This window comes from Pelophylax lessonae (genome assembly GCF_965119305.1).
Source record: "Pelophylax lessonae genome assembly, chromosome: 8".
NCBI classification, from domain to species: Eukaryota; Metazoa; Chordata; class Amphibia; order Anura; family Ranidae; genus Pelophylax; species Pelophylax lessonae.
The window spans coordinates 232,722,449-232,750,339 of record NC_138775.1 but is presented as its reverse complement, the minus strand read 5'-3'; the positions used below and the strand labels follow the sequence as shown (position 1 = coordinate 232,750,339).

At 46.4% G+C, this 27,891-nt stretch overlaps 1 protein-coding gene across 1 annotated transcript in view; it reads right to left on the bottom strand.

The window, feature by feature from the left end:
- Positions 1-27,891, bottom strand: part of COP1 (COP1 E3 ubiquitin ligase) — a 530,087-nt gene that overhangs the window by 378,511 nt on the left and 123,685 nt on the right. The window contains exons 5-6 of the mRNA XM_082264749.1: positions 21,803-21,922; positions 3,271-3,339 (exon numbers count right to left, since the gene is read on the bottom strand). Of these exons, the coding sequence (XP_082120875.1) occupies positions 3,271-3,339; positions 21,803-21,922 (189 nt within the window). The remainder of the gene's footprint in view (positions 1-3,270; positions 3,340-21,802; positions 21,923-27,891) is intronic.

Here is a 27,891-nt window from a genome sequence, read left to right as displayed (position 1 = left end):
CGAAAGGTACTGTCCGAGCTTTGAAGAACTTAGGCTGGGCGTTGGGTTTCAGCCCGAGTTTCACACAGTCATGCTTTATTTTCCCCAAATGGTTATCAAAAACCTTTGGGAACCGCTGCATCAGGGACACCACCCATCCCTCATCATCTCCTAATGGAATGGTAATGGTGTTACAGGGGTTTATAGGGATGTCTGGCATACCAAAGTAAGCAATCCAGTCACTCCCAAAGAGAGGGGGGTCCCCCATGTTCTAGGATATATAATGGCAGTCTCTTCCTCTGATGCTTGTAGAATACCTGCACTTTCACCTAAACCGGTGTGTGGAGTGTATAATTTGAGTATGTCTGCAGTTTGATTGGTGTTGGGCGGACAGTTGTTCGGATCAGAAGTGGTCTCCATTGTTTCTGGGTGATAACTGAAACTGCTGCTCCTGTGTCTACATCCATCTTGAGTTTCCTTCCTTCAATGGTTACCTCTACAGTCATTGGAGGGTACTGAATGCATATGATGTATGTCCAATCTGTGGAGCACTTCCTCATCCTCCGCTACATCTCATCACCATATATGTCTTTGTCTTGGGGTTCAGAGGTTGTTTATCTCGCACCTTATTACTACGGCACACTGGTTTAAGATGGCCTGCCTTAGCACAATTATGACAGGTCTGATCCTTAAACCGGCAGACTTTGTGATCATGGTCTGCATTCCAACAACGGTAGCAAGCTGACTCCCGGCTTGGTGAGGGTCTATATTTCCAGTTTGCTGGAGTTGGCTTGAGTGCTGTTCTGAAAACTTCCACTTTAACCTCTTCCCTTCTGCCCTGGGGGTTCAATTCCTCTATCTTTCACAGCCATTTCCATCACTGCCTTTGTAAGGGTAAGGTCTTACTCGGTTAACAGTCTCTCTTGGCTAGACTCACTATTCAGACCCATGACAAACTTATCCCTCAGTGCAGTAGGTAAATACTCCCCAAAAGAACAGGTCAAGGCTAGTCTGCAAAGGGCGAGCACATAAGCCTTAATTTCTAAACCCGGCTGCTGCTGCCGCTGATAGAACCGGAATCTTTCTGCAATCTCTAGTGGTTTAGGCTGGAAGTGGTCCTCTAACAGTGTCAGAAGCTCTGCCAATGTCTTAGTTGCTGGTTTTTCAGGGAAAAGGAGATCCCCAAGAGCGTCATATGTCCTAGCAACAACCACTGTCAGATATACTGCTACTTGCCTTTCGCCTGGGATGGCATTTGCACCGAAATACTGTTTCAGTCTTTCAACCCAGGAACTCCAGGATGTCTGTTCTCCATCAAATTCACTTAAAGCAGAGTTCCACCCTGGGAATACATTTTGTAATAAAAATACCCCCAGGACAGTCAGGGCTAGTGCATTCCACAATGGCTAGCCTCTGATCTGTCCCGGGTTGCACTTACCTTTTAGAAGAAATACTTACCTTGAAAAAGTATTGTCCAGCGCTGCCATCTCAGGTGTGGGCAGCTTGAAGCCAGCGCGATCCTCTTCTGCGTCCTCTTCCGTCTTCTTCGGTCCCACGATGCACTGCACCGGCCCCGCAGTCACTTCCGGTTCCGCAGCGTCATCCCTGCACAGCTTCTGGGCATGCCCAGAACCTGTTTAGCAAGGTATGACGGCGCCTGGACCGGAACTGACGTCGGGGCCGGTGCAGGTGCATTGATTCCTGGGAGCGATGAAGTTCAGCTCCCAGGAATCATTGCAAAGCCAGGAAGTGACAAATCGCCGTGGCCGCCGAGGGGAGGAAGAGGAAGTTAGGTGAGTATATTTTCTTCTAAACCAGGTAAGTAAAAAAAAAAAAAAATTGCGATTATCCATTTGTTTTTCAGGTGACCCCGGGCATGAAGATGGAGGTAAGTTTTATTTTAGGGTGGAACTCCGCTTTAATGTCCCGATCAATGACAATTTCCTGCTGGGCTCAATGAGTGTTTATCTAGGTGACAATCCACAATGTGTTTTTTTTTTTCTCTCTCAGACTGATAGTAACTTTGTAAATCCCATCCTCGTCACCAGTGTTATATTCTCTGCGTTGTGACAGACAAGACTCTGGTCTGGAACAATGGATGTTTATTCAGTACTCAATGTACACTCCAACATGCATCTCAGGACTGGTATATCTCGTCTGCTTCTATTACATGGGCTCTAAGATGGCTACTCTATCCTTTGACCTTTGTCATCACTCCTAGGTGGAGCCAGCCTTAAAGTGACAGTACATGTGGAATCCTTCAGGTATAACATCATCACTGCTACAAAGGTATGCCTGCACACACAAAACTCACAAAAAGTGAAAGATGCACACACAAGGAAAAATGGAGAAAAATGAAAAGGTAACATTTGAGGCCTGTTTTCCACATATCATTGTTTTTGTTTTATGAAGAAAACACTGACATTTTCAAGCCTGTATGATCCCATTGTAAAGGGATTGACCCTTTCCCTAGCATCTGGGATTCTGTTACAAATGATGCATGGACATGTAGTGCCCAGGTGCCCTCTATTCCTACAAATTAACAGATACACTGTAGTGGATGCACATGAACACTGAAGGCTTACTGTACCACTGACAGTGTCACCAGCAGGGGCATGAAGTAAGAGATTTGAGAAATCAAAATCATTTTCAGGTGTAGGAACTTTAACATACAAAGCTGGATATATTTATAGCAGCTTTTTTACAAAATTCAGCTTCTTTTCATTTTAGCTTCCGTGGTCTTTAAATTATTTGAGAGAAAGAAAAAAAAAAAACCGACAACATATTTAAAGCACAGTAGCATTATTTTATGCCCAAGTTATACACTTATTTCATTCTAAAGTTTAACAAGCTTTTAAGACAGCTCTCCTCTTATTGGTTGAGTCCTATCTGCAATTTTCAAAACGCACAATTATTATATACTGGCTAAATATAATTTTCTGGGAGATCTCAAATGGGCAGAGTAAGCACAATGATTTAACAACATCTTCCACCACAAGAAAAGGGAAAATATCACTGAAGCAAGGAGAGAAAAAACATGTCCATGACTGCAAAAAAATTACTGAAAGGTGTGATTTTAGCAGTTTTCGAAAGACCTGAAACGCATGCGAGACATTCTATATTTTTTACCTCCAATATAAGCAAACCACAAAAATAAAAAGTAACCGTGCAAAAGTCATCCATCAAACGTTACTTGTTTATGATCAACCATGATGAGAAGGACAGTATGCAGGGTGCGGAGGAATGCAGTGTATTTTGGAAGTAGACACTTTAATACTTAAGCTACATTACCTCTCTCTTATTCCGTCGGGCAACTTTCAAGAATTCCATGAGGATTTGGACTTGAGCAGCATGCGATTCCTGTGAGGAATATAATTAGAGTCTTTATTCTGTGGCAGAGATTCAATCATCCTGCATTATGTACAAGAATGTTTCAACAAGCACTGCATACTTCTGTATCAGTGAAAGCCAGTTACAGAAAAATGTCAATCAAAAGACACCATTATAGTTCTATGAAAAACATATAAAATAAAGTCAACTTTTGACATCTCGTGTGTGTGTGTGTACACACACACACACACGTTACTGCATCAGACTATGCACACTCCAGTTTTAGTAAATCAACCCCTTTCTGCTAATTTACCATAACAAGAAGTTGCCCACCAGGTAGGCTCCATGGTATTCTGTCTGCTAATGTGCAATGCTTTGCTCAGAGCATCCACAAATAATTTGGAATGTATAGAGCTTACAATCTATTGCCCTAGCTCACAAATACTCTAATGATCTTGCTGAACATTTTAGAATTGTAAGGAGACACGCTAGGGCACATAATTAACTGGTTGTAAAGCCTTAAAAAGGAGAAGTACAGCCAAAGCTGGTTTGGCTGTACGTCGCCTATGGATCACAGAAGTGCAGTTCATTCTACACTCCTGTGACCGATTTTCAGCAGAGAGCAGACATCAAAGAAGTCGGTCCAGGCACCCCATCGTCATGACCACTGAGTTGGAACCTGCCAGGTGCCTGGACCGACACCCAGCTCAGCCTCTCAGCGAGCCACTGAGTGTATGAGGCGACTGCTCCATCCCCTCCACAGCCCAGTGCTCCAATGAGCGAGGAGAGCTGTCAGGGAGCTGTCAGAACCGAGTGATCAGTGGTGTTTGATCTCTCGATTCCTAATGTAGAGGCGCTGGGTGACCGAAGTTGCATCCACCTAGAAAAAAAAAAGCGCAAACATCCAAGGTTTTTCACCTTCATGCATTCTATGCACAAACTGTCCTTTTTTTTTTTTCTTACCCAAGCCCGATTAGATCCAGCATTGTGGGATAGGGATCGTTACTGTAGAAGTCAATACCGACGTAACGCGTATAGGGGCCGGAGCCGGTTAGTCTATTTTAAAACTGTGGTCATGGTAGCTAGCCATTGAATGTCCGTAAAGCACGCACAGCTGCTTGTGCTTATTTTGGGAGCATACATTGCTTTTAATAAACTGCATTGCAATTGCTAAATGATGATAGAGAGCACTAGATTTTTTCCTTTCTGCCTTATATATGGATTGTTTTCCTTGAGAGGGATCTGAAGGATTTAAACCAGCGATCTACATCTGATTGGATATATCCCCACATGGGGAACTGCTTTATCTGACCTGCTAGTTAAACAGGGGTCAGATAGTAAGGGGAGAGGCTCATCCATTGGGGTGGAGAAGCACCGACCACTTTGAACTTTATGGATTTTTGCACTGAAGTATCACCGACTGAGATTTTTATGGACTATTTTTTGCACATTGTAATATTACTCATGGTATTTAATATTTTTTTATTGCTAGCACCTTCCACTTTTTTTTGCACTTTATGGACTTTTTCTTTACAGGATTATTATTATTATTGCTAGTAGGGATCGACCGATTATCGGCAAGGTCGATATGCACTTTGCCCGATATATCGGAATCGACCTTTTGATTTACCGATATTGCCGATATTTCGGCAAAGTGCATGTACCGGGGTGATGAATGCAGCTAGAGGCATCACCCCAGTACCGGTGTCCATGGCAGACAGTTGGCATTGTCCAATTGAATGTGCACTGGAAAACACTGCAGATGCTCGGTCCAGTGGACTAGGCAAAGCCTGATCGTTCTCAGCTCCAGAACATTGATCAGTAACCTGGATTCTTCCAGGGACCAGACTCCTTGAGCAGACAACCTGCCGAGAACCCCTCCCCACCGGACAGACTGGCATCTGTGGTGACAATCGTCCAATACACAGGGAGGAAGGATTTTCCTAGCTTGAGCAACGGGGACTGAAGCCACCATACCAGGGACTCCCTGGTCACCTGGTCCAGCTGGATCTGGTTGTCCAGGGAACTTGGGTTCTTGTTCCATATGAGGATTTCCTTCTGGAGGATCTTCGTGTGGAATTAAGCGAAGGAGACCGCCTCAAAGGACGACACCATTAGTCCCAGAACTCTCATACAGGTCCGAAGGGACAACTATTTGCTGGAGAGCAATCAGCTGAACCGCGGTCTGGACTTTGTGAAGTTTTTTTTTGGAGGAAGAAATACCCTGGCTGAGGACGAGTCCAAAGTCAGGCCCAGATAGTCCAGTCTCATGGAAGGGACCAAGGATGACTTCTTAAGGTTCAGAATCCGCCCAAACTCCTCCAGAGTTCTCATGTTGATCTCCAAATGTATTTCCAGCACCGTAGGACACTCCGCACGTAGAAGCAGATCGTCCAGGTAACCCAGGACCGATATCCCCCGCTGCTGCAACAGCACCAGGACCGGGGGTCAACACTTTTGTAAAGACCCGAGGAGCAGAGGCAAGACCAAAGGGTAATGCCACAAACTGATAGTGATCCTCTCCCACGGCAAAACGGAGAAACCGTTGGTGTCCTGCACATATTGGGATGTGAAGGTAGGCATCTGATGTCCATGGAGGCCAGGAAATCCCCGTGCTGTAGGAAAGCCACCACCGTGCGAACTGATTCCATCTTGAATTTTTGAACTCGCACGAAGCAATTCAGTGCCTTCAGGTCCAGGATCAGATGCACCTTGCCTTCTTTCCTGGGGACCATAAACCGGTTTGAATGAAAACCCAGAAAACGTTCCGCACACGGACCGGAACTATTACACCCTGTTGTACCAGATCATGAATTGCCCCAAAGAGAGCCTGTAAGCGATCCGGGGACAGTTGCACATTGGAAGGGATAAACCTTACCGGCGGTACGGATCGAAAATCGATCTTGTAACCAGACCGTATGACCTCCTGAACCCATTTGTCTTGTATCCAGAACAGCCACAGGTCCGGAAATCGGCAACACATCCTCCCACCCCAGATACGGGTGAGGGAGCACCTTGAGGCCCAGGTGGCCTTGTCCTTCGGTCTGGAGAAACTAGATTTTTGTTTGCCAGACCAGGGTCGTTTGGAACCCAGCGAGTCTTGAAGGGCTTCGCCTTATCGACTGACCCCGAGGGACGTAAAAAAAGTTCTTGAGTGCTGAGGAAGGACCCCGTCTGCGACGGGGGTCCTTACCCTTGTTAGCCTGTAAGAGGGAGGTACTCTGACCCCCTGCGAGACTTTTTATAACGTCATCCAGAGTAGCCCCAAACAGGCAATCACCTTGAAAAGGTAGATCAGTCAAGGCCTTCTTTGAGGTCTGATCTGCAGATCGGCACTTCAGCCAAAGCATACACTGGAGGACCACTGCTGAATCCAGTATCCAGCGCGGCATCGCAAACAAATTGCAGTCCTAGCATCAGCTGGTCCAACAGCTCCGCAAAGGCGGGGGGGGGCGGAGTTCTTTCCCCTCCAAGTCACGGCATAGCAACTCAGCCCATTCAGTCAAAGTTTGCGAGACAAGTGCAACCATAAACACCGGTCTTGGAGCAGACTCCACCAGCGAGTAAATACTGCGGGTCACAGACTTGGCCTTTCTGTCCACCGGATCCTTAAAGGATGGGGAATCCTCCACTGGGGATTATGGGAGATTTATTCATTCTTGAGACCGGAGGGTCCACCGTAGATGGCACAGTCCACTTCTTTATAAAAGAACTCCTCAAAAGGGTAGCGTCTAACGCTTAGGCACCCCAGGGGGAACACTTTGGGTGATCTCATCCGGTTTTGAACATGGCGTCAAAATATGCGGGAAAGGAAAAAACCTTTGCCGCTCTGAATGCCTTGAAAGTGCCAAACGAAACCTGCGCCTCCCTCGCAGCTGCGTCCTCCATGTTCAAGGTCTTACGCACAAATACAACCAGTGTGCCCACCAGCGCCTTATCTTGCGTGGCAGGGGAGGTAGAAATGTCATCCTCACTGTCAGAGGAGACAGGGCACGAGGTAACGGACCCGGCAGGGAGACCCGCATTTGTGGTGGCTGAGTCAGTCTCAGAATCTGAGACATTAGATGAGGCAGGGGTAGGCAGGGGTTATTTCTTAGCACCTCGCCCTTTAAAGGCCACCTCCACCCAGGACACAAACGATTTCAGTACCGCCGAAATGGCATCTATAGACAGCTGGGGTCCAGAAGGCCCTGCGGCCTCCTTGAGGGGGTCAGATGGGGACATATGATCTGTAGGGTCCATGTTGCATCAGGGGAACCCGTCAAACTTGAAAAAGTGACAAAAAAAAAAAAATTTTACTTTTTTTTTTAAAGCGTCCCAATGTGCCACAGCGCCCCCCCAGAGGTCAGGCAAAGCACACTGGAGACCCCCAGCAGAGAGAGAAAGCCAGACTCACTGTACCAAAGATGTACCAGGAGGCCCAGAACCTCTGCACAGTACATGTCAGCAGCAATCTCGATTCAAAAGGGGAGGATATGAGAAACAGCCCAGGATATAGGGAGGGGCTGTCAGGGTGCCAGGACACCAGACCACACGAAGATGCAAGTAAAAAAAAAAGATTTATGCAACAATAATAATCGCACAGCAAGAGGAGCAAAATCAAAAACAGCCGGGGTCAAGTTCGGACGCGGGTAGTCATCCAAGCCGGGATCGAGTCCAGGAACAGGTAGTCATCCACGGCGAGAGAGTCCGAAGCCGGGTCGTCTGCCAATGTGGAATCCAGAGCCAGGAAGGTTGTCAGTGAAGCCAAGTCATGCACGAAGAAAGCACAGAGACAAGAGGACTGCTAGCAGTGATGCACCTTGGAGCACAAAACGCAACGGCAAGGTCTGAAAGCCATCAGGTGATATATATATATATATATATATATATATATATAGTCAGGTGTGCAACCTCACTGAGCGACGCCCAGGCAGCACGCAAGTGATGATGCAAACAGAGTTTATAAGAGACAGCAGTCTGCACAAAGCGAAAGCAGATTTGAGGGCCCGGAAAGCTTGGATAGCAGCAGACGTCCAATTGTGGGGAATTGCTGCTCCTCTTGGTCAGATCTTAGATAAGTTTAGCCAAAGAGGAAAGTTCCAGATAAATTTCTGATAGTAGTTGGCAAACCCAAGGAAACGCTGAATGGAACGGAGATCACTAGGGCTAGGCCACTGTAGAACAGCCGAAGCCTTCTGAGGGTCCATAGAGAACCCCTCAGCAGAAATGATGTAGCCCAAGAAAGCCATCTGAGACAGATGGAATTCTTACTTCTCAATCTTACAGAAAAGCCCATTCTCACGTAACCGTTGCAGCACCCGTCTGACATCCAGGTAGTGTGATTCAATGGAGCCTGAGTAAATCAAGAAGTCGTCCAAATTGACTACCAGGCATTGCTGCAACATATCACGAAAGACATCATTGGTGAACTCCTGGAAGACAGCGGGCTCATCGCACAAGCCAAAGGGCATTACTAATATTAGTAATGACCGGTTCAGGTATTAAACACGGTCTTCCACTCATCGCCCTCCTTGATCCCTACAAGCTAGTATGCGGCCCATAGGTCAAGCTTGGTAAAGACTGTTTGCTCCCTTGAGGCGGTCGAAATCTGGCACCCGATGGAGAAGTGGATTAGCGAATGTGCCCTCGGGCAAGCACATCCACCACGTGCTCCTCCATGGCCTTATTCTCCGCAACCAAGAGAGGATAAGCCCTGCCACAAGGGGGAATGGCACAAGGTTGCAAGTCGATGGCACAATCATACGGACGATGAGGAGAAAGAGTACCAGCACGCACCTTGTCAAAAACATCTTGATACTCATGATGTTCAGTAGGCAATACTAAATCTGAGGAGGTACAAAGTACCTTACCAGGCCCATGGATACAAATAGCGCCACACTTTGGAGACAAAGAGGATCTCAACTGCCAATCAAAGGTTGAATTAAGCTTCTGAAGCTAAGGGTACCCTAAAATAACAGTAGTGTGGGGACGACATAACCAGGAAACAAGCTGACTCCCTGTTAACAGCCCCTATAGCCATGTCAACTGGAAAAGTCTTGTGGGTAACCTGTGCCGGTTGCAGGGGCCTGCCATTAATCGCCTCGAGGACCAGTGGAGCAACACGGAGCTGCAAGGGTATGGAATTTGCAGCAAACTTACTGTCAAAGTAACTGTCAGCATCGGAGTCTACCAACGCCTGCATAACCACCGAGCCTGCTGCCCAGGAGAGGACAACTGTGATTAGCGGTTTATCTTTACGGGAAACTGGGGACGAGAAAATTCCACCTAAAATCTGCCCCCCCCCCCCCCGACAGGATCTTAGGTGCGAGCGTTTCCCGGACGGGCAGGACAAGATTTCAGGAAATGTCTACCAAGGCCGCAATACAGACACTGGCCCTCCCTCCTGCTAAAGGCCCACTCTGCCTCAGAAAGGAGAGAACCCTAGAAGCACGGGTTCACAGCCAGACGCACCATCCCCAAGAGGAGTGGAAGGTGAGGGAGAAACAGGTGGGAAAGAAAACGTAGATGCCAATCTGGTAGGAGGCCTCCGCAGGTGCTCCTTAAACAATGGTCTCTCCCTGCGCCTGGTATCAATCAAAATCAGGAAGGAAATGAGGAAATGAGAGCCTCAAGCCTTGGCCGCGATCTCGTCCTTCAATGCATTGGAGAGACCATGAGAGAAGACCGCCACCAGAGCCTCATTTATTCCAGCCCACCTCTGCTGCCAGGGTACAAAATTTGATGGCATACGGTTTCGAATACCCTGTTGAATGGAGAGGAGCAGCTTAGCAGCAGAGCGAGCAAGCACATCGAATACCCTACAAAAGGAGGCAACAAAAATCGGGTAGTCGAGAATCACGGAGTTATTTTTCTCCCATAAGAGATTCGCCCAGGCCAAGGCCTTGTTCGAGAGCAATGGGATTAGGAAGCCCATCTTGGACCTGTCAGAGGGAAACGCCTGAGGAACCATCTCTATATAAATGCCCGCTTTGTTTAGGAAGCCACAACACTGACTGGAATTACCCCCATAGCGCTGCAGGAGGGGGGCTGGACCAGTCATCCCTCTGGTAACAGCAACTTCAGCTGCAGGAGCGGCAACAGGAGCAGCAGCGGTAGTAGCAACAACAGGAGGAACCAAAGGCCTAGCAGCACCAAGAGCAAGGTGTGCTGTGCGTGCAAGCAACGTCTGCAACGCCTGAGCGAACTGACCCAAAAGGTGATCTTGTTGATCGAGCCTGGTAACCAGCATGGGAAGTGTAGGAGTACCCGCATCGTCAGGATTCATGGCCCTTGCGTACTGTCAGGGTGCAAGGAAACCAGACCACACAGAGATGCAAGTAAAATAAAGCGATTTATGCAACAATATTAATCGCACAGCAAGAGAGGAACAAAACCAAGAACAGTCGGGGTCAAGTTCGGAAGCGTGTAGTCATCCAAGCCGAGAGAGTCCAGAAGCGGGTAGTCTGTCGAAGCCGGGTCGTCGTCTGATGCGGGCCATCTGACAATGCGGAATCCAGAGTCAGGAAGGTCGTCAGCCAAGCCAAGTCATGCACGGAGAAACCACAGAGACCAGAGGACTCCTAGAAGTGATGCGCCTTGGAGCACAAACGCAAAGGGCAAGGTCTAAAAGCCATCAGGTGATATATATAGTCAGGTGTTCAACATCACTGAGCGACGCCCTGGCAACAGACAAGTGATGATGCAAACAGAGTTTATAAGAGACAACAGTCTGCACATGTCCAAGATGGCTCCCAACAGGAAGGCAAGGCAAGACCTTGACAGGGGCTTCACTCACAAAAAAACGCCTCCAGGAACTCCCATTCTGATTCCTATTAGTGAAGGCCACAGCAAAATGACTGTGCCGGGTGTACCAAGATGGCCGCCGATCTTCTCAGCACGAGGCTACAAGAAAATGGTGGCTTTGCGCGGCCTGCAGTGCAACTGAGGACCTCGTGGGGACCCCCCCCCCCAGACTCCAAAACGGGATCGATTGGCAGGTGGCCCTGGAGGAACAGGCAGAGACCCCCCCCTACCGCACGATCGTTCCACGGCGCACCCCTCGCCCCCACATCCGACCTGAAGCGTAGTCCAAGCCCCCGGTAATAGGCCCAATAGCCCCCCAGCAGTGAGGGGGGGTGAGGTAGGTGGGGGATGCGTGACAGGACAGAGGGAAACCCGCGAATGTGAGGGTCCGACAGTCCCAAGCAAGGGGCCACGTTCACCCCAAAATCTGCCAGGGGAAGAGGGGGGGGACATTTACTCAGCATACCGGAACAGGCGGGCACCATGTAACAGAAGCCCCCTCCGCCGAAGTGACCACTGGATCTATACATCCAGCCCATCGCCCAGATTCGGCATAGTTGCTTGTAGATTGCACAGGAAAAAATCTGGAGAAAAGCTAACTAAAAACAAATTATCTAAAAAAAAAAAAAAAAAAAAACTTTGCCAGGACCAGAGATCCCAGCAAGGAACTAGGTCCTTACTCCTGACTGGGCAGATTAAAACAGACATCCTATGCAGGAAGAGAGAGGCTATACCCCCTGGGACTGCCCATATGCGTAGCTAGAACCTTTTTCTGCCTAGTGTCCTAGTCCTGTAGAGGGCAGCATAACCCTACTGATATGCATAAGAGACTGCGTCCGCCAATGAACAATAGAGAAACTGGATTTTTGTCTTACCGTAAAATCTTTTTCTCTGAGGTTCACCGACAGACACAGCTTCAAGTCTTCAGACCATTGAGGATTCTACTGTCACTCTTCAGGAGTAGGACTAGACTGAAACCTTTTTTAGTTACGCCCCTGGGACAGTCCCAGAGGGTATACCATCACTTCACGCTGTAAGACTTCCAGTTTGTAACAAGCAGTGTCAGAAGAACAAATAACTCAACCGCAAATGAGGGGTGGATGCTGTGTCTGTCAGTGAATCTAAGAGAAAAGGATTTTATGGTAAGACAAAAAAAATGGATTTTTGACTTACTGTAAAATCCTTTTCTCTGAAGTTCATTGACAGACACAGTTCCATATTCTTCTTGACCATTGGGTTATGCTGCCCCCTACAGGAGTAGGACACTAGGCCGGGAAAATACTACGCCTATGGGGCAGTCCTTGCAGGCATACACCCACTCACTCTGCTATAGGATTCAGTTTTGTTGCAAGCAGTGTTATGAAGAAAAACCCCATCCCACTCAGAAAGAGGGGCAGGTGCTGTGTATATGTCAATGAACTTCAGAGAAAAGGATATTACGGTAAGTCAAAAATCCAGGTTCTCTCTATCGTTCATTGACAGATGCAGCTCCATATTCTTCTTGACCATTGGGACATCTCAAAGCAGTATTTGCATGAGGGGTGGGAAGACAACACATGAAAGAATGTAATTCCTCAATCAATGGCTAAACTTAGCCAACCAGTGAACATGGAGCTCAACCAAGAAAAACTGGAGCTCACCTGGGAACATACACCCTCAAAGAGAAAAAATCCTCTTTTAAACAGCAGTCTGCCTTGCAGCCAAAAGAAGCATCCGAAGATGCCAACACATCTACTTTGTAGAATTTTGTGAACGTGTGCAGAGACGACCAAGTTGGCGCCTTGCAAATTTGCATTACTGACGCCTGATGGCGAAAAGCCCAAGAGGCACTCAGTGCCCTAGTAGAATGCACCTTCACAGGGAAAGGTGGAACCTGATCCTTCAGTGAATAGGCCTGTACTACCGTCTGCCCGATCCATCTGGATATGGTCGCGGCAGATTCAGCCAATCCCTTGCGAGGTCCTTCTGTGAGGACAAAAAGAGTCTGATTTCCTGAAAGATTCAGTAGCCTCCAGGTGAACCCTAATTGCCCGAACCACATTCAAAGAATGCAAGGCAATTTCCTTGGGAAGCTTGGGCTTAGGACAGAGTGAAGGCAGCACAATGTCTTCATTCAAATGGAAATTATAAACCACCTTCGGAAGAAACGACTGATTAGGTCAGGTACCACTTTATCTCACTGGACCACCAGATAAGGTGAACGGCAGGATAGCGCCACCAATTCAGACACTCTGCGAGCAGAGGTAATAGCCACCAAAAAGGCTACCTTCTGCGACAGTGTAAGCAAAAGAATCTTCCTAATGTTCTCAAAGGGAGGTTTTTGAAGAACAGACAGTACCAAGTTAAGATCCCACGGAGGTAATGGGGATCGTATCGGAGGAGCCATACGGCGAACGTCTTGAATAAAAGTATGAAACAAGGCATGCGTAGCTTAAAGGGCGTTAAAAAAAACAGTCAAAGCCGACACTTGGCCTTTAGTAATACCCAAGGCCACCCGCTGTTCAACCACTCTTTGGAGAAAGGTTAAATATTGCTAAATAAAAGTTGCGCTCAACTAAAAAACACTTGTGCAAAATAAAAACCTTACAATCAAGGCAAAAATAAGGTGCATATTATAAGCCTGAAGGGGCGCCCTCACATGCGTCTGGGGTGGGGGCGTCTTTACTGGTTTCCGGATCTGTGGACCTTGCTCATTGAGGACCAATGGGTCAATGAACTGATTCGGTTCAGTTACAAAATCGAGTTGCTTTCCTTCCAACTAATGCCTGTCTTCAGAGGCCTCTACAGAGCAGTGCAGGACCTGTTGGCACAAGGAGTTATTGTGACTGTTCCAGAGTCGGAACGTTTCTAGGGTTTTTATTCAAATCTGTTCACAGTTCCCAGGAAGGAAGGCAAGGTTCGTCTGATCTTGGATCTCAAGGCTCTGAACCACTTTGTGCGGGTTCAGAAATTTTGGGTTGGAGTCCATTCGCACAGTAGTAGTTTTTCTTCATCAAGGAGATCTGCTGGCTTCTATCGATCTCAAGGACACTTGCCTTCATATTCCAATATATGTCGGGCATTAGCATTTTCTTTGTTTTGCCATGAGTGAGGAGCACTTTCAATTTGTGGTGTGACCCTATGGTCTCGCTTCAGCTCTTTGGGTGTTCACAAAGGTTTTGCCACCACAGATGCCAGTCTCATGTTGACACTGCTTTGGGACATCCCAATGGTCTGAAGACTTGAAGCTGTGTCTGTCAGTGAACGAAAGAGAAAACTAGATTTCTTGATCGTTCATTGACAGATGCAACGCCATATTCTTCTTGACCATTGGGTTATGCTGCCCCCTACAGGAGTAGGACACTAGGCAGGAAAAATCTTTACCACGCCTATGGGGCAGTCCCTGCAGGCATACTCCCACTCATTCTGCTATAGGATTCAGTTTGTTTCTGCCTAGTTTAGAAGTAGGACCTAGTTTGGTCTTAGCTTGTCTATTTTAAATGTTGGCGTGGGGTCCCCCTTAAAAAACTTACCAGAACTTAAGACATTTTTAAAATATATTGAAAATATATTTAAAATATTGAAAATATCTTGAAACAGCTGGAGCCTGATGAAGCATTCATCGTGAAACGCGTAGTTCCAACAACTTCTGGTTTTACATGTAGTCCCGTTCTCTGGGCTCATTCAAATATAATCATTTGTTGATCTCATTTAAAATGTATATGTATATTTGTAATACCATGTATGTATGTCTATTTTTAATATATGTCGAATAAATTTGTTATCAATTTTTAAGAAAGTTTACAATTTGTAAGATTTGTAAGATTTTTGCGTGAATGGCACATTTAAATCCCCCTTGGTTCTATCTCTACCCTATGGGTCGTTTTAGAAACCCCTCCCCCTCTTTACACAATTTTTACGATGGGGAAGGTGCCAACTTACTAACGATATATGTGTAAAGCCAATTTCTCCCCCTCCACAACCCATTCATATCAGGGACTCTCTCATTCCCCAACTTAGCCATATCTGATTATCTGATTGTCCCATTTGGTCAGAATCTCCCTTTGCAGGGACCTCTTATGGAACTGTGCAAATGGAACTGCCTCAAAAGTAGACACCATCAGGCCCAGCACCCGTATGCAATTCCGGAGGGACGACCATCTGGTAGACAGCAGGAGGCGAATTTCAGATTGCAATTTTTGGAGTTTGTCCAGAGGAAGGAGCATTCTGGCTAAGGCACAGGTCCAGAGTCAGGCCCAAATAGTCCAGCTTTGTGGATGGAACCAGGGCAGACTTCTGAAAATTCAGAATCCAGCCAAAGTCCTGTAGAGTCCATATAGTGATTTCCAGGTTCTCCACCAAAGCAGATGGAAACTCCACTCAGAGGGAGATCATCCAAGTAGACCAGTACTGCGATCCCCATTGGCACAGCAAGGCTAGCACCAGAGCCGACACTTGTGAAGACCCAAGGAGTGGAGGCGAGAACAAAGGGTAACGCCACAAACTGAAAATGCTCCTTTCCCACAGCAAAGTGGGGAAAATGCTGGTGACTGGCACATATTGGAATGTGAAGGTAAACATCTTTGATGTCAATAAAGGCAAGTAAACCCCCGACACAGGGATGCCACCACCGTTCAAATGGACTCCATTCTGAACTTCTTTACCTGCACAAAGCAGTTTAGCGCCTTGAGGTCCAGGATTGGATGCACTTTGTCTTCTTTCCTGGGGACTGTGAACAGGTTTGAGTAAAAACCCTGAAAAAAAAAGTTCAGAAAAAGTCGGAACCGTAACAATCACCCTTTGAAGGAACAGGTCTTGTACCGCCCCAAACAGACTCTGTCTGACAAGAGCGAAACTCGATCTTGTAGCCAGCCCAAATTAATTTGTGGACTCACTTGTCTTGTACTAGGGAGGTCCACGGGTCCAGAAACCAGCAAAGATGCCGCCCCACCCCCGATACAGGTGAGGGTGGGGTGCACCTTCATGTTAAAGGAGCCTTGTCTGGAGAAGCCTGCTCTTGGCTTGCTAGACCAGGTTTGTTTGGATCCACCAGAGGAGGTCCTAAAAGGCTTCAAGCCCTTGTCAGTCGCTCCTGAGGGATGACAAAACTTTTTGAGCCGAGAAGAAAAGGTCCACATCCATGAAGAGGTTCCTTGCCCTTAGTAGCCTACGGAAGAAAGATACTCTTTCCCCCTGTGAGACCTTTATTGATGTCATCCAGGGTAGTTCCCAACAGGCGATCTCCATCAAAAAGGAAGATCAGTCAAGGTCTTTTTAAAAGTCTGATCCGCAGACCAGCATTTAAGCCAAAACGACATGCCAAAGGACCACCGTCAAAACACAGGTGAGCCATCAGAGGACCCGCATCCAAAGAGACAACACAGAAACTGCAGTCTGCCAGCTCAGAAAAGGTAGGGAGGAGCGGTTCTCCCCCCCTTCCCCCAGGTCACCACGTTGGAGCTTGGCGCACTTGGTCAAAGTTTGCGACACCAGTGCAATGGTAAATACCGACCTCGTCGCTGAACCAGCTAAGGTGTGCATAGTGCGGGACAGCCTCTGCTTCTGGTCAGCCGGGTCCTTAAAGGCCGGGGGGGGGGGGGGGGGGACTCTTCAACCGGAATCATGGTTATGTTTGTGTAATCTGGAAACCGGAGGGTCCAACGCCGGTGGGACAATCCACTTCTTAAGGAGGGACTCTTGATAGGGGTAACGCCTAGTAAAGCGGGGGGGCAGCTACTCACCATTCCAGGAACCAGGTGGGCACTGCTCCAGACAGATCATCCTCTCCATTGAAATGAAGGGGCTGTTGGCCAGGAGGAAAGCTGCGACTCAGGCCAAGACTCGGTCGTATGCGACCTCGCGAGAGGTTCAACTCGCAGGGCAAGCCCTTGTCCAGTGGGGCTAGGTCGCGGCCGACCAAGCGAGGAGCTGAGGTCTGCGCGTGCTCGCTGGCCAGACTGGGGTGACCACTGAGCTAGATTATCCAGCCGGTCGGCCTGCCTGGCAGTTGATAGTACTGTATTTTCTGGCGTATAAGACTACTTTTAAACCTCAAAAAAATCCCCCAAAAATGGGGGGTCATCTTATATGCCGAGTATAATATCTCCAAGGTAACCCAAGTATAAGTATTACCGGTAGATGAAAATTAGGGGGGTCGTCTTATACGCCCAGTCGTCTTATACGCTGGAAAATACGGTAGATCTCACAGGAAAAATCCAGGAGGAAAATGTTTCCATCTAAAGACTGTTGCCAAGATCAAAGATCCCAGCAAGGAACTAGGTCCTTACTCCTGACTAGGCAGAAAAAAAAAAAAAAAAACTAAGTGACTATAGCAGGGAGAGGGAGTATACCCCCTGGGACTGCCCATGGGTGTAGCCACAAGTTTTTTTCTGTCTAATGTCCTACTCCTGCAGGGGGGCAGTATAACCCAATGGTCCAGAATGACAGGATCTCTCCCCCGCGCTCTGTGATAGGCAGACGGTCGTTGGGTCATTCCCCTGCACTATCGCGGCTGCCAGATCCGCTGATTGGCTCCCGCTGTGTCCGATTACAGCGGTAGTGGTGCTCCAGCAAGTACCCTTGCACAAAATAATGTACCTATACATGATCTTGTGTAGCCAGGCCACCCTGCCGCAGTATATATGCGGTGGGCTGTCTGGAACTGGTTAAGGAATATTTCATTGGATTTTACTTTAGGTATCATTAAAATCACTGCTCCTAAAAAAAAAACAACAATCTTTTTTTTTTTTTTTTAAATGTTGCATTGATACATGTCCCCCAGGGCAGTACCCAGGTCCCCATACCATTTTTTATAGCCAATAAGTTGCATATAAGCCTTCAAAAGAGGGACTTTCGATTTTTCAAGATTGGGTCCTATAGATTTGAATAGATTTTATATTAGGTTCACCGTTTGGGTCAGAATCTTTTCTCTGTTCGGGAGTTCTGGTGCGAACCAAACAAACAGAGGGGTGTTCGGCCCATCTCTTTTAGCCAATAGTACCACGTGCACACTTTTTTCATCAAGACAAATAGACTTATTGTAAAAAGAAGTACAATAAATCTCTTGTCTTCTTAGAAAACCACATTCAGATATAAAGTATTTGAGTAACATACAAAAAGTAAATAATCATATATGCTACTAATTAAGCTCAATTCCAGCCCAGGTCTAGCAAATAAGATATTTAGTTTGTGTTTAGGAAAAGAAAGTTCTAAATGTATATAGAAAGGAATAACCATTAAGAACATGTGTAGTTACTAGGTCCAAATTGTAATAATTTTTCATCGTGCACTAGTTTCCTCAGCGAATATATAGTCACGGAAAAAACAAACCTAATGCATTCAGTCAGCTAGTTTTATGATTTACTCATTCTTTATGCTAACAGCAGCCAATCAGATCTCTGATTCATTAAATATAACTGTTTGGAGATAATCTATGGTTGCTTTAGGATATGGCAGTATACCCCCATTTTATTTTGCTCTAACGTACTGAATAAACTTTATGCTGTTCTGCAGCAGCAACTATACACAAGGAAGGGTTCATGTTTTCACCTAAATAAAAATTAATGACAATAGTAATAATAAAAACTAACACTTGGGAGAAGTGAATCCACAGCTGCAGAGTGGCCTGCCAAGGATCTGTGCAATTCCATGCCCGTTATCAGTTTTGGACATAAGTTACATCAACACTGAAAGAGTGAGCCAACTGTGAACAGGAGTATAGGCACATCCCTAGTTCACTATCATTCCTAAATTTACCCACCCGATGCAGACTGCCGACAATCCTCTCGTGCCAGGCTCTACTAGACAAAATGTTAGGCTGTCTTCAGCCCCTCACTTTCTGGAGCTAAATTTAATCTGAAGATTATATTTTCCCATTTGCTGCTGTGATATTTGGCCAAATATTTTTATGGCTGTCCTGGCAGCAGAGCTGAACAATATGTGCTGTAGAAGGAGTTTCTGTTACTGGCACAGCATGCAACCGGGACAGAAAGACTCTCTATCAATTTCATGAGACTGCGTCTTCGCTAGCCTGGGAGGGATTGCCAAGAGGGAGAAACAGGGGCACCACTACCTTCTACCAGAAGACAGCACTACAGAACATATTTTCATACGACTCCTGTTAAGAGAATAACGTCTACCCAAGTCCAATAAATTCCACCTAAATCCAGCTTACAGTTAGTGAAGTATAGAAAAACACAAGGGCCGGGTCAAGCTTACGATTAGGCCTCTTGCACGATACTCCTGCTTGAGCATCTACGAGCATCTACTTTTTCAGACTTTTTTTATGTATTTTGCACATATTTATGCACATTTTCTCGTATATATGCATTTGCAAGAATCCCCCAGCATGCACGCATTTTCACATAAATGCGTGAAAACATTCTCCCATTCTTGTTCTGCACAATATTTAAATGGGCATTTGCGCACATTCACACGTATTTGCGCGCATGAGGCGTAAATTACTTAAACTGAAGAATGCACTGCACTTGTTTACGTGCCTGTTTGCATAGGTACATTACAATTAATAAGCTGTATGTTAGCTTCATTAAAAAAAAAAAAAAAAAAAAAAAAAGTTGCACTGAGCTTTTTTTTTTAAGCTGCAGTGTGCTAGAAGCCTTACAAAAAAATCTAGGGGATTCAAAAATGGAAGCAAATACAGTTTTAGGCCCCTTTCACACTTGTGCGACCTAAAAGTCACGCGATTCTGCAGCAATTTTTATTGGATTTGAAGCAATGCCTATGTAATCTTGAGGTCTATGGCCCACAAAACGCATCAAAGTTGGACCAAAGTAGTGCAAGGACTACTTTGAAGTCACACATGTGACATGCGATATGAACAGTACTCATTGGTAATCATGGAGTACGACTTGTCGTGCAATTTTACAGTCCCAAGTCGCAGGAAAGAGCCTTAAAACAGATTCAAACAGATTTCAAATTTTGACACCTAGTATTTTAAAAACAGGATTAAGAGCTATAATAGTCATCTGTTCTGGAGAAAAAACAAAAAAGCTAGGTAACCGATGTACCTAAAGTGGGTATTGATGTCACCTAATTGTGGATTATTTTCTGTTGCCGTCAAGAACTACTTGGATTATGATCCAGGGAAACTGCAAAGCTTATACAGGGGTTGGAAATATGGAAACACTACATGATTTGCCAGTGTGAAAGTGACATGTTTTACGTTGAATGTGAAGTGATGTAACATTTTTTCTTCCGCTGTGTGCTGAGACAACTAGCTAACAGTTGGGAAGCCTCACTTTTCGTCCTTCACTGCTGCGCTGCTAGTAATACGGAGTCAAGCCAGAGCTTATCGAATTCCAAAGAGGGCAAATTTGTTGGTTAGCTGGTGCCTCTGCAAAATAAGTTGCCAATTTATTTGTGGTGTCGCAAGGTACAGTATCAAAGGTTATGACAGCATATACTGTTTCTGGGAAAATGCAGTCTGATACACATAAGCGCAAGGGACATGGTCAACTGACTGAAAGAGACAACAAGGATATTTAGCAGGATTGTGACCCGGAAAAAAATATTAATCAATTCCCAGGAGAATTCAGGCCGTCTTGGATGCCAAAGGCGGTCCAACATCATATTGGGTAACAATTTTGTTTTTACCATACTTGCTTCCATAATTTTGGCCAAACCCTGTATATCTATATGTGCCCATACATTAAATGTCTTTTTGTTCAAGCAAGGTTTCGTCTGCAACGTCAAAAATAGAAATCTTTCTATATGAACTTTACCTGTGCATTCACAGGTTTCACAAGAAAAACAGAACTCAGTATTTTTTTATACTGTAAGTCTGATGAAGTCCTTGGAAAATAATGCACAGGTATGTAAAACCAAATCACTTTGCTAAGGCAGCCACAGAGCTACATTGTCAAAACAGCACACAATACTTTAGCAACAGTCTGGAGTTAGGAGATCCCTATTATGCAACAATGGAGAACAAAGGAAGAGTTTTAAATTAACTGCTGATGTTAGGTCAAGTAGGGCCAGTTTGACTTGGCTATCTTAATCCTATAGAGCAGAGATTCCCAAACTACGGCCCAGCAGCTGTTGCAGAACCACACATCCCATGAGGCATTGTAAAACTCTGGCATTCACATACATGACTAGGCATGATGGGAATTGTAGTTCCAAAATAGTTTGGGAATCCCTGCTATAGAGCATGGTCCCCAAATCGCGGCCCATGGGGTGGATGTGGCTCTTTGGGCACTACTCTTTTCCACTGACACCAATGATGGGGCATTCTTCCTACCACGGACGCCAAAAGGTAAAGCAAAATTTCTCCTCCCTCTAACTATGCATGTTAAGTTTGTTCACTCTCACTGCTCACCAATTTTGTAGCCTTTGTTACTCCCACTACCCACAGGGCCTGGGCATGATTTACCCCACTCACTACTGATGCTAGATCATTTCCTTCTCAAACTGACCAAGCCTAGCACCCTAAGGTTAAAGGACAGTGAACCGGCCCTTTGTTTACAACGTTTGAGGACCACTGGTGAAGAGGAATCCAACAGCACCTTCTTATAACAAAACAGAAAAACACAGTCAGTTCTCCAAATGCACAGCATACAACATTTTATTAATGGCCCACTAACTTTTGTTATATGGCAATGGTTGTGCTCAAGCAGACAATGCTTTTCATGACTGGTTTTCTCAAGTTGCTCAAAAATGTTTAGAATATGTACTCAGGGTTGCACTTGCTCTGCCTGTCCTGCATACTTACAGCTTCAAGCTGCCTCTTCTTCTGTACCAGAAGTTGAAGCATCAGATTCACATTGGCAAGGTCCAGGTTATCCTGATCAGTTGCCAACAGATCCTGGAAGATCTGCCACCGATGACCATTCTGCGAAAAGAAGAAAATAAATATTAGCATATACAACCTGAGGGTGGCGTCGCAATAATCAACTGCACTCTGGCTGCAGTAAAGTGTACACCTAGCTTTCATGCATGTTAGCTGAACTTTCATAGACTTGTATTATGTCCCACGTTTTCAGGGTGTTTTCTAAAGTCAGCATGATCAGCGATGTGCAGGAGAGCACCATTCTTACTGGGCAGATTGATAGCATCGGGAGCCATTGGCTCCCACTGTTAAAAAATAAAGGATTTTTGACTTACAGTAAAATCCATTTCTTTGACATTCATTGATGGAAACAGCTTCAGATATTCTTAATCATTGGGTTGTACTGCCCCCTACAGGAGTAGGACACTAGGCAGAAAAAAAAATAAGTCTAGCTATGCCTATGGGCAGTCCCAGGGGGTATACTCCCTCTCTGCTATAGGTACTCTGTTTTGTTACAAGCAGTGTAAGAAGAATTACAATTCCACAGAGGGTGGGTGCTGTGTCAGTCAATGATCAGAGAAATGGATTTTAAGGCAAGTCAAAAATTGCAATTTCTCTTACGTTCATTGACAGACACCCCTGAAAAAAAAAAAAAAAAAAAAACAGCAATACATCTTCAAAGAGGACCAGGTCCTCCAAACAGCAGCCTGCAAAACCTTGGGGCCAAAGGAAGCATTTGCAGATGCCAACACATCCATTTTATAGAACTTTGCGTAAGTGTGCACGGACGACCAGGTGGCCGCCTTGCAAACCTGCGTCACTGACGCCTGATGACGGAGTGTCCGAGTAGAGTGTGCCTTGACAAGGAAAGGAGGAACCTGACCAATAATGGAATAGGCCTGAACAGTCTGTCTAAGCCATCTGGAAATGATCAGAGGAAGCGAACAACCCATTCCCGAGGCCCTTCCTCAAGCAGAAATAGTGAATCTGATTTCCTAAAAGACTCCGTAGCTGCCAGGTACACCCTAATCGCCTTGACCACATCCAAGGCATGCAAAGCAATTTCTTTCAGATGTTTTTGCCTGGGACACAGGGAAGGCAACACAATGTCTTCATTCAAATGAAAATCAGAGACAACATTTGGAAAGAACAACGAACAGGGACGACAAACTACCTTACCTCTGTAAACTATCAAGTAAGGTGAACGACAGGATAACGTCGCTAATTCTGACACCCTGCATGCAGAGGTGATAGCCACCAAGAAGTCCACCTTTTGGGGCAGCGTAAGCAGGGAATTTTTCAGAAGATTCTCAAAAGGGGGCTTCTGGAGGACTTTGAGCACAAAATTAGAGGTGGCAACAGAGACCGCACTGGAGGGGCCAAGTGCCTAACCACCTGAGGAAATTAAACACCAGGGAGAATGGCCAAGGGCAGTTGAAAAAACAGCTAAGGCTGACACCTGACCCTTCATAGTACTCAAGGCCATTTTCTGCTCAACCCCCTACTGAATAAGGGTTAAGATCCAAGCCACCAAGAAAGAGTGAGGATGAACCCCAAGAGACTCAACACGCAATGTACGACTTCCACGTACGATGGTAGATCTTCCTAGAAGTAGATTTCCTCACTTTTAAACAGCATTGGAATCAACGATTCAGACAAACCTCTATCCATCAGCACCTGGCGTTCAACAGTGACTGTAAAGCAGGATAGAAGATTGGCCCTTGGGACAGCAGATGTTCCCTGAGAGGAAGCTTCCAATGAACACCTGCGACCAGCCGCACTAGATCGGCATACAAAGCCCCGCAAGGCCAATCCGGAGCCACTAAGATGACCAGAACCCCTTCTGCCTCAATTCTGCGTACAAGTCTTGGCAGAAGCTGGAGAGGAGGCAAGGCGTAAATCAGACGATACTAATCCCACAGGGCCACCAACGCGTCTGTGGCGCCCACCAGAGGATCTCGCGACTGAGCCACAAACCTCTGCACCTGGAATTCTGCTGAAATGTATGGGTTTGGATATTGTCAATGAGAGAAGGAATCTTCTTATGAGCGTGTCTCCTGCCAGCCTAATGTCAATGTGGGAAGATAGGGCTGCCACTTGAACCGTCAAAGTGTTTTGGGAAATTCCCTTGTTGCTCCTTCCTGTAAAAGAAACCTAAGATTGCTGGAATATTTTTTTTTTGGCGGGGTTTCCTTTGTTCTCATACCATAAGAAAACTTTTTCCTCACTTTTTCGTGGATGGCTATAGTCACAGGTTTTCTGCTGGCTAAGATGGTGTCAATCACCCTGTTTGACAGACCTTTGTTCTGTAACCTCACCCTTTCTGGAACCAGGCTGAAAGCTTCAGGACCTTGTGGTTCAGGTGGTATTGTTCGAGGAGGCAGAATGCTGAGGTTTTTTAAATGACTGAACCATTGTTTCTGAGGCCAATGGGGTGCAATAAGTATCATTGTAGCCCTTTCTTCCTTGATCTTTTGTACAAACTTTGGTTTTAGGGCAATTGGGGGGTAATGCATAACACAGATGGAGGACCCAGCTTTGGCTGAATGCATCCACCCTGATGTTCCCATCTGTAGGGTTTAGAGAGAAGAATTTGGGAGCTTCGTATTTATTTTTGCCGATCCACCTCGGGCACCCCCCAGACTCTGGTGAGCCCCAAAAAAAAAAAGGTCTTGATTTAAGGACCATTTCGTCTGAAGTCTGCCAGCGTGTTGTCGGTTCCCTTCAGATGGATGGCAGGGATGGTTCTGATGTTTTTCTTGCCCCTGATAGTGTTGTTTCTGTCAGGTCCATTAAATGGGTACATTTTGTCCCCCCGGTCTGTTCAGGTATGCCACAGTTGTGGCGTTGTCTGACTGAATCCTGACGTCTTTGCCCTATATCATCGGTTGGAACGTTTTTAGCACCTCCCCTAGGGCTTTCACCTCCTTACCATGCTTGAGACCAATGGGGGGTTCCATTTTCCTTGTGAGCAGCAGTCCGCCATATGGGCTCCCCAACGCAGAGCGCTGGCATCCGTAGTGATCCGCACGGGATCAGTCTGTGTCCATCTGCGCCCTTCGAGGTAAATTAGCGGCCTGAGCAACCACTGAAGTATTCTTTTGATTGCACGAGGAACCGAAATAGTCGCCTCTAGGGATGATGCCTTGCCATCCCATAAGTCCAAAATGTGACTTTGTAAAGGTCTCAGCCCAGGTGATGGCCAGGATTGAGGACGTCATTAGTCCCAACACTGCCATGCCCCATCTAATGCTCATGAATTTGGTCTCTATCAGGGCTACTATTGCTTTCTTGATCTTTTTAACTTTTTCCTCCATCAGGAAAATCTTGGTTATTTTGGCATCTCTTATGTAGCCCAAGTATATAACTCTCTGGCTTGGTGTTTGTTGCAATTTTTCTTCGTTCACGATCCATCCTAAGTCCGGCAAGTAAGAAATGCTCTTGTGTAGATTGGCATCCAGCCTGTCTGCTTCTTCGACAAATAGTAGATCATCTAGATATGGCACTACTCCTATGCCTTGCGGCCTTAGGTTTTTTTATGGCTTCTGCCATTATCTTTGAGAAGATCCTGGGTGCGAAAGATGCCAAAAGGTAGAGCTGTGCATTGAAAATGTGGAGTGGTAGCCAAACCCTAGACCGCAAATCTTGGGTATCTTTGATCGCTCTTTATCGGTACATGTAGATCTGCATCTTGCATCTAGAATAAGCCTGTACCACCGTCTGACTGGTCCATCTAGATATGGTCGCGGCAGACACAGGCAACCCCCTTCTAGGGCTATCCGTGCTCAAAAAAAGTGAGTTCGTCTTACGAAACAAGTTCGTAGTAGTCAAGTGTACCCTGATTGTCTGAACCCCATCCAAGGAGTGTAATCCCAAGGATGGCTAGTCTTAGGACACGGGGAAGGTAACACAATATTTTTATTCAGATGAAAACTCTGAAAACCACTTTAGGAAGGAAGGATGGATTAGGAAGAAGAACCACCTTATCCCTATGAACCACCAGATATGGGGAACGACAAGATAATGCGGCCAGTTCTGACACCCTGCGTGCAGAAGTAATGGCCACCAAGAAGGCCACCTTCTGGGATAATGTAAGCAAGGGAATCTCCCTAATATCTTCAAAGAGAAGTTTCTGAAGAACCGACCACACTAAAGATCCCAGGCGGTAAGGGTGCACGCACTGGCGGAGCCAGATGTCGCACCCCCTGGATGAAATTCCGCACCAAGGAATGATTAGCCAAAAGTTTCTGAAAGAAGATTGCTAACACTGAAACCTGACCCTTGATGTGCTCAAGGACAGTTTCTGCTCAACCCCTTGTTGCAGACAGACCAAGATTCGGGTCACCGAATAGGTATGTGGGGGAAATCCAAGAGATTCACACCACGCAATATAAGACTTCCTTGTGCTGGAAGTCGCTTTCCTTGCTTTAACTAGAGGTAGGAATAACTGAAGCTGACACTCCCTTGTCCTTCAGGACCTGGGTCTCAATGGCCAGGCCATTAAGCCAGCGATGTAAAACAAGATGGAAGATCGGTCTCTGAGACCGCCAATCCTCCCCGAGAGGAAGTCTGCGACTAGCCTCACCAAGTCGGCGTACCAGGCTCGACGAAGTCAGTCCGGAATTTCCAGCATAACTGGAATTCCCTCCACCTCAATCCTGCGAAGAAGTTCCCGCAGTAACTTGAGAGGATGGAAGGCATGCCGTAGCTGATACTGCCCCCACGGGGCGATCAGCGTTTCTGCTGCGTCCGCTAGAGGATCGCGGGTGCGAGCCACAAACCTCCGCACCTTCCTGTTGAGCCAAGGTGCCAACAGATCCCCATCCGGGGTGCCCCAAAGAAGGGACAGCTAGTGAAAAACCTCTGGATGAAGAGGCCATACCCCTTGATCCAGAATCTGATGGCTGAAATAATCTGCCTGCCGATTTCCCACCCCCGGAGTGAACACTGCGGGGAGATCCGGAACAAACCGTTCCGTCAAATGAAAGATGCTAGTCGTTTCGATGGCCACCAGGACACTCTAAGTGCCCCTTTATTGACATAAGTCACGACCGTGGCATAGTGCGATTGGATCCGAATCGGGCTGCTCTAGAGCTGCTCGGTCCAGTAAATCAGACAAAATCTGATCGCTCTCAGTTCCGATACCCTATTGGTAACCTGGATGCTATCAGAAGGAATGACTTCCCCTGGTTGAGCATCGGAGACTTCCTGGTCCGCTCGCTCAACCGGATGCGATTGCCCAGGAAATCGGAATTCTGATTCCATTAGAAAAAAATCTCCTTCAGGAGAATTCGGGTATGAGACTGGGTATACGGTACTGCCTCTAAGAAGGCCACCATCAGTCCCAGCCAATTGACGGACAGCAACATCCGAAACGTTGACTGAACCTTCTGGAGTTTCTCCGCAAGGAGAAACTTTCTTGCCCAGGATGTATCCAACATTAGGCCCAGATAGTTCAGTCTCCTGGTGGGAACCAGGGATGATCTTTGGGAAAGCGAAGAAAACGCTGATGTCCTGCGATGATGGGGATATAAGGATAGGTATCCTAGATGTCTATGGACGCCAGGAAATCCCCCTGATGCAGGGAGGCCACCACTGTACGGATGGACCCCATCTTTCCCCAAGTCCAGAAATTGGACGCAACTTGCCCTCTTTCCTGGGCATTGTGAACAGGTTCGAATAGAACCCCTGAAACCGTTCAATGTTAGAAGGGAAGAATCGCACTGGTGAAAGTGATCGAAACTCGATCCTGTATCCTGACCGTATGACCTTCCTTTAAAGAGGGATTCCTCAAACGGATAGCACCTAGCCATGCGTTTGGAAATAACAGGGGTTCGTTTCAAAATGACCCCATTTGGGTAAAGGAAAATCCTTCGCCCTTTTGGTAGGCTAACAAGTACCAAAAAGGAATCTCAGTCTCAGCTACCTCTGCCGGTGTAACCTCAAGACTAAAGGTTTCCCGGACGGACACAACTAGTGCATCCACCACTCTTGTGCTATGGCGGAGGCAGAAACGTTCTCTTCACTGCTGA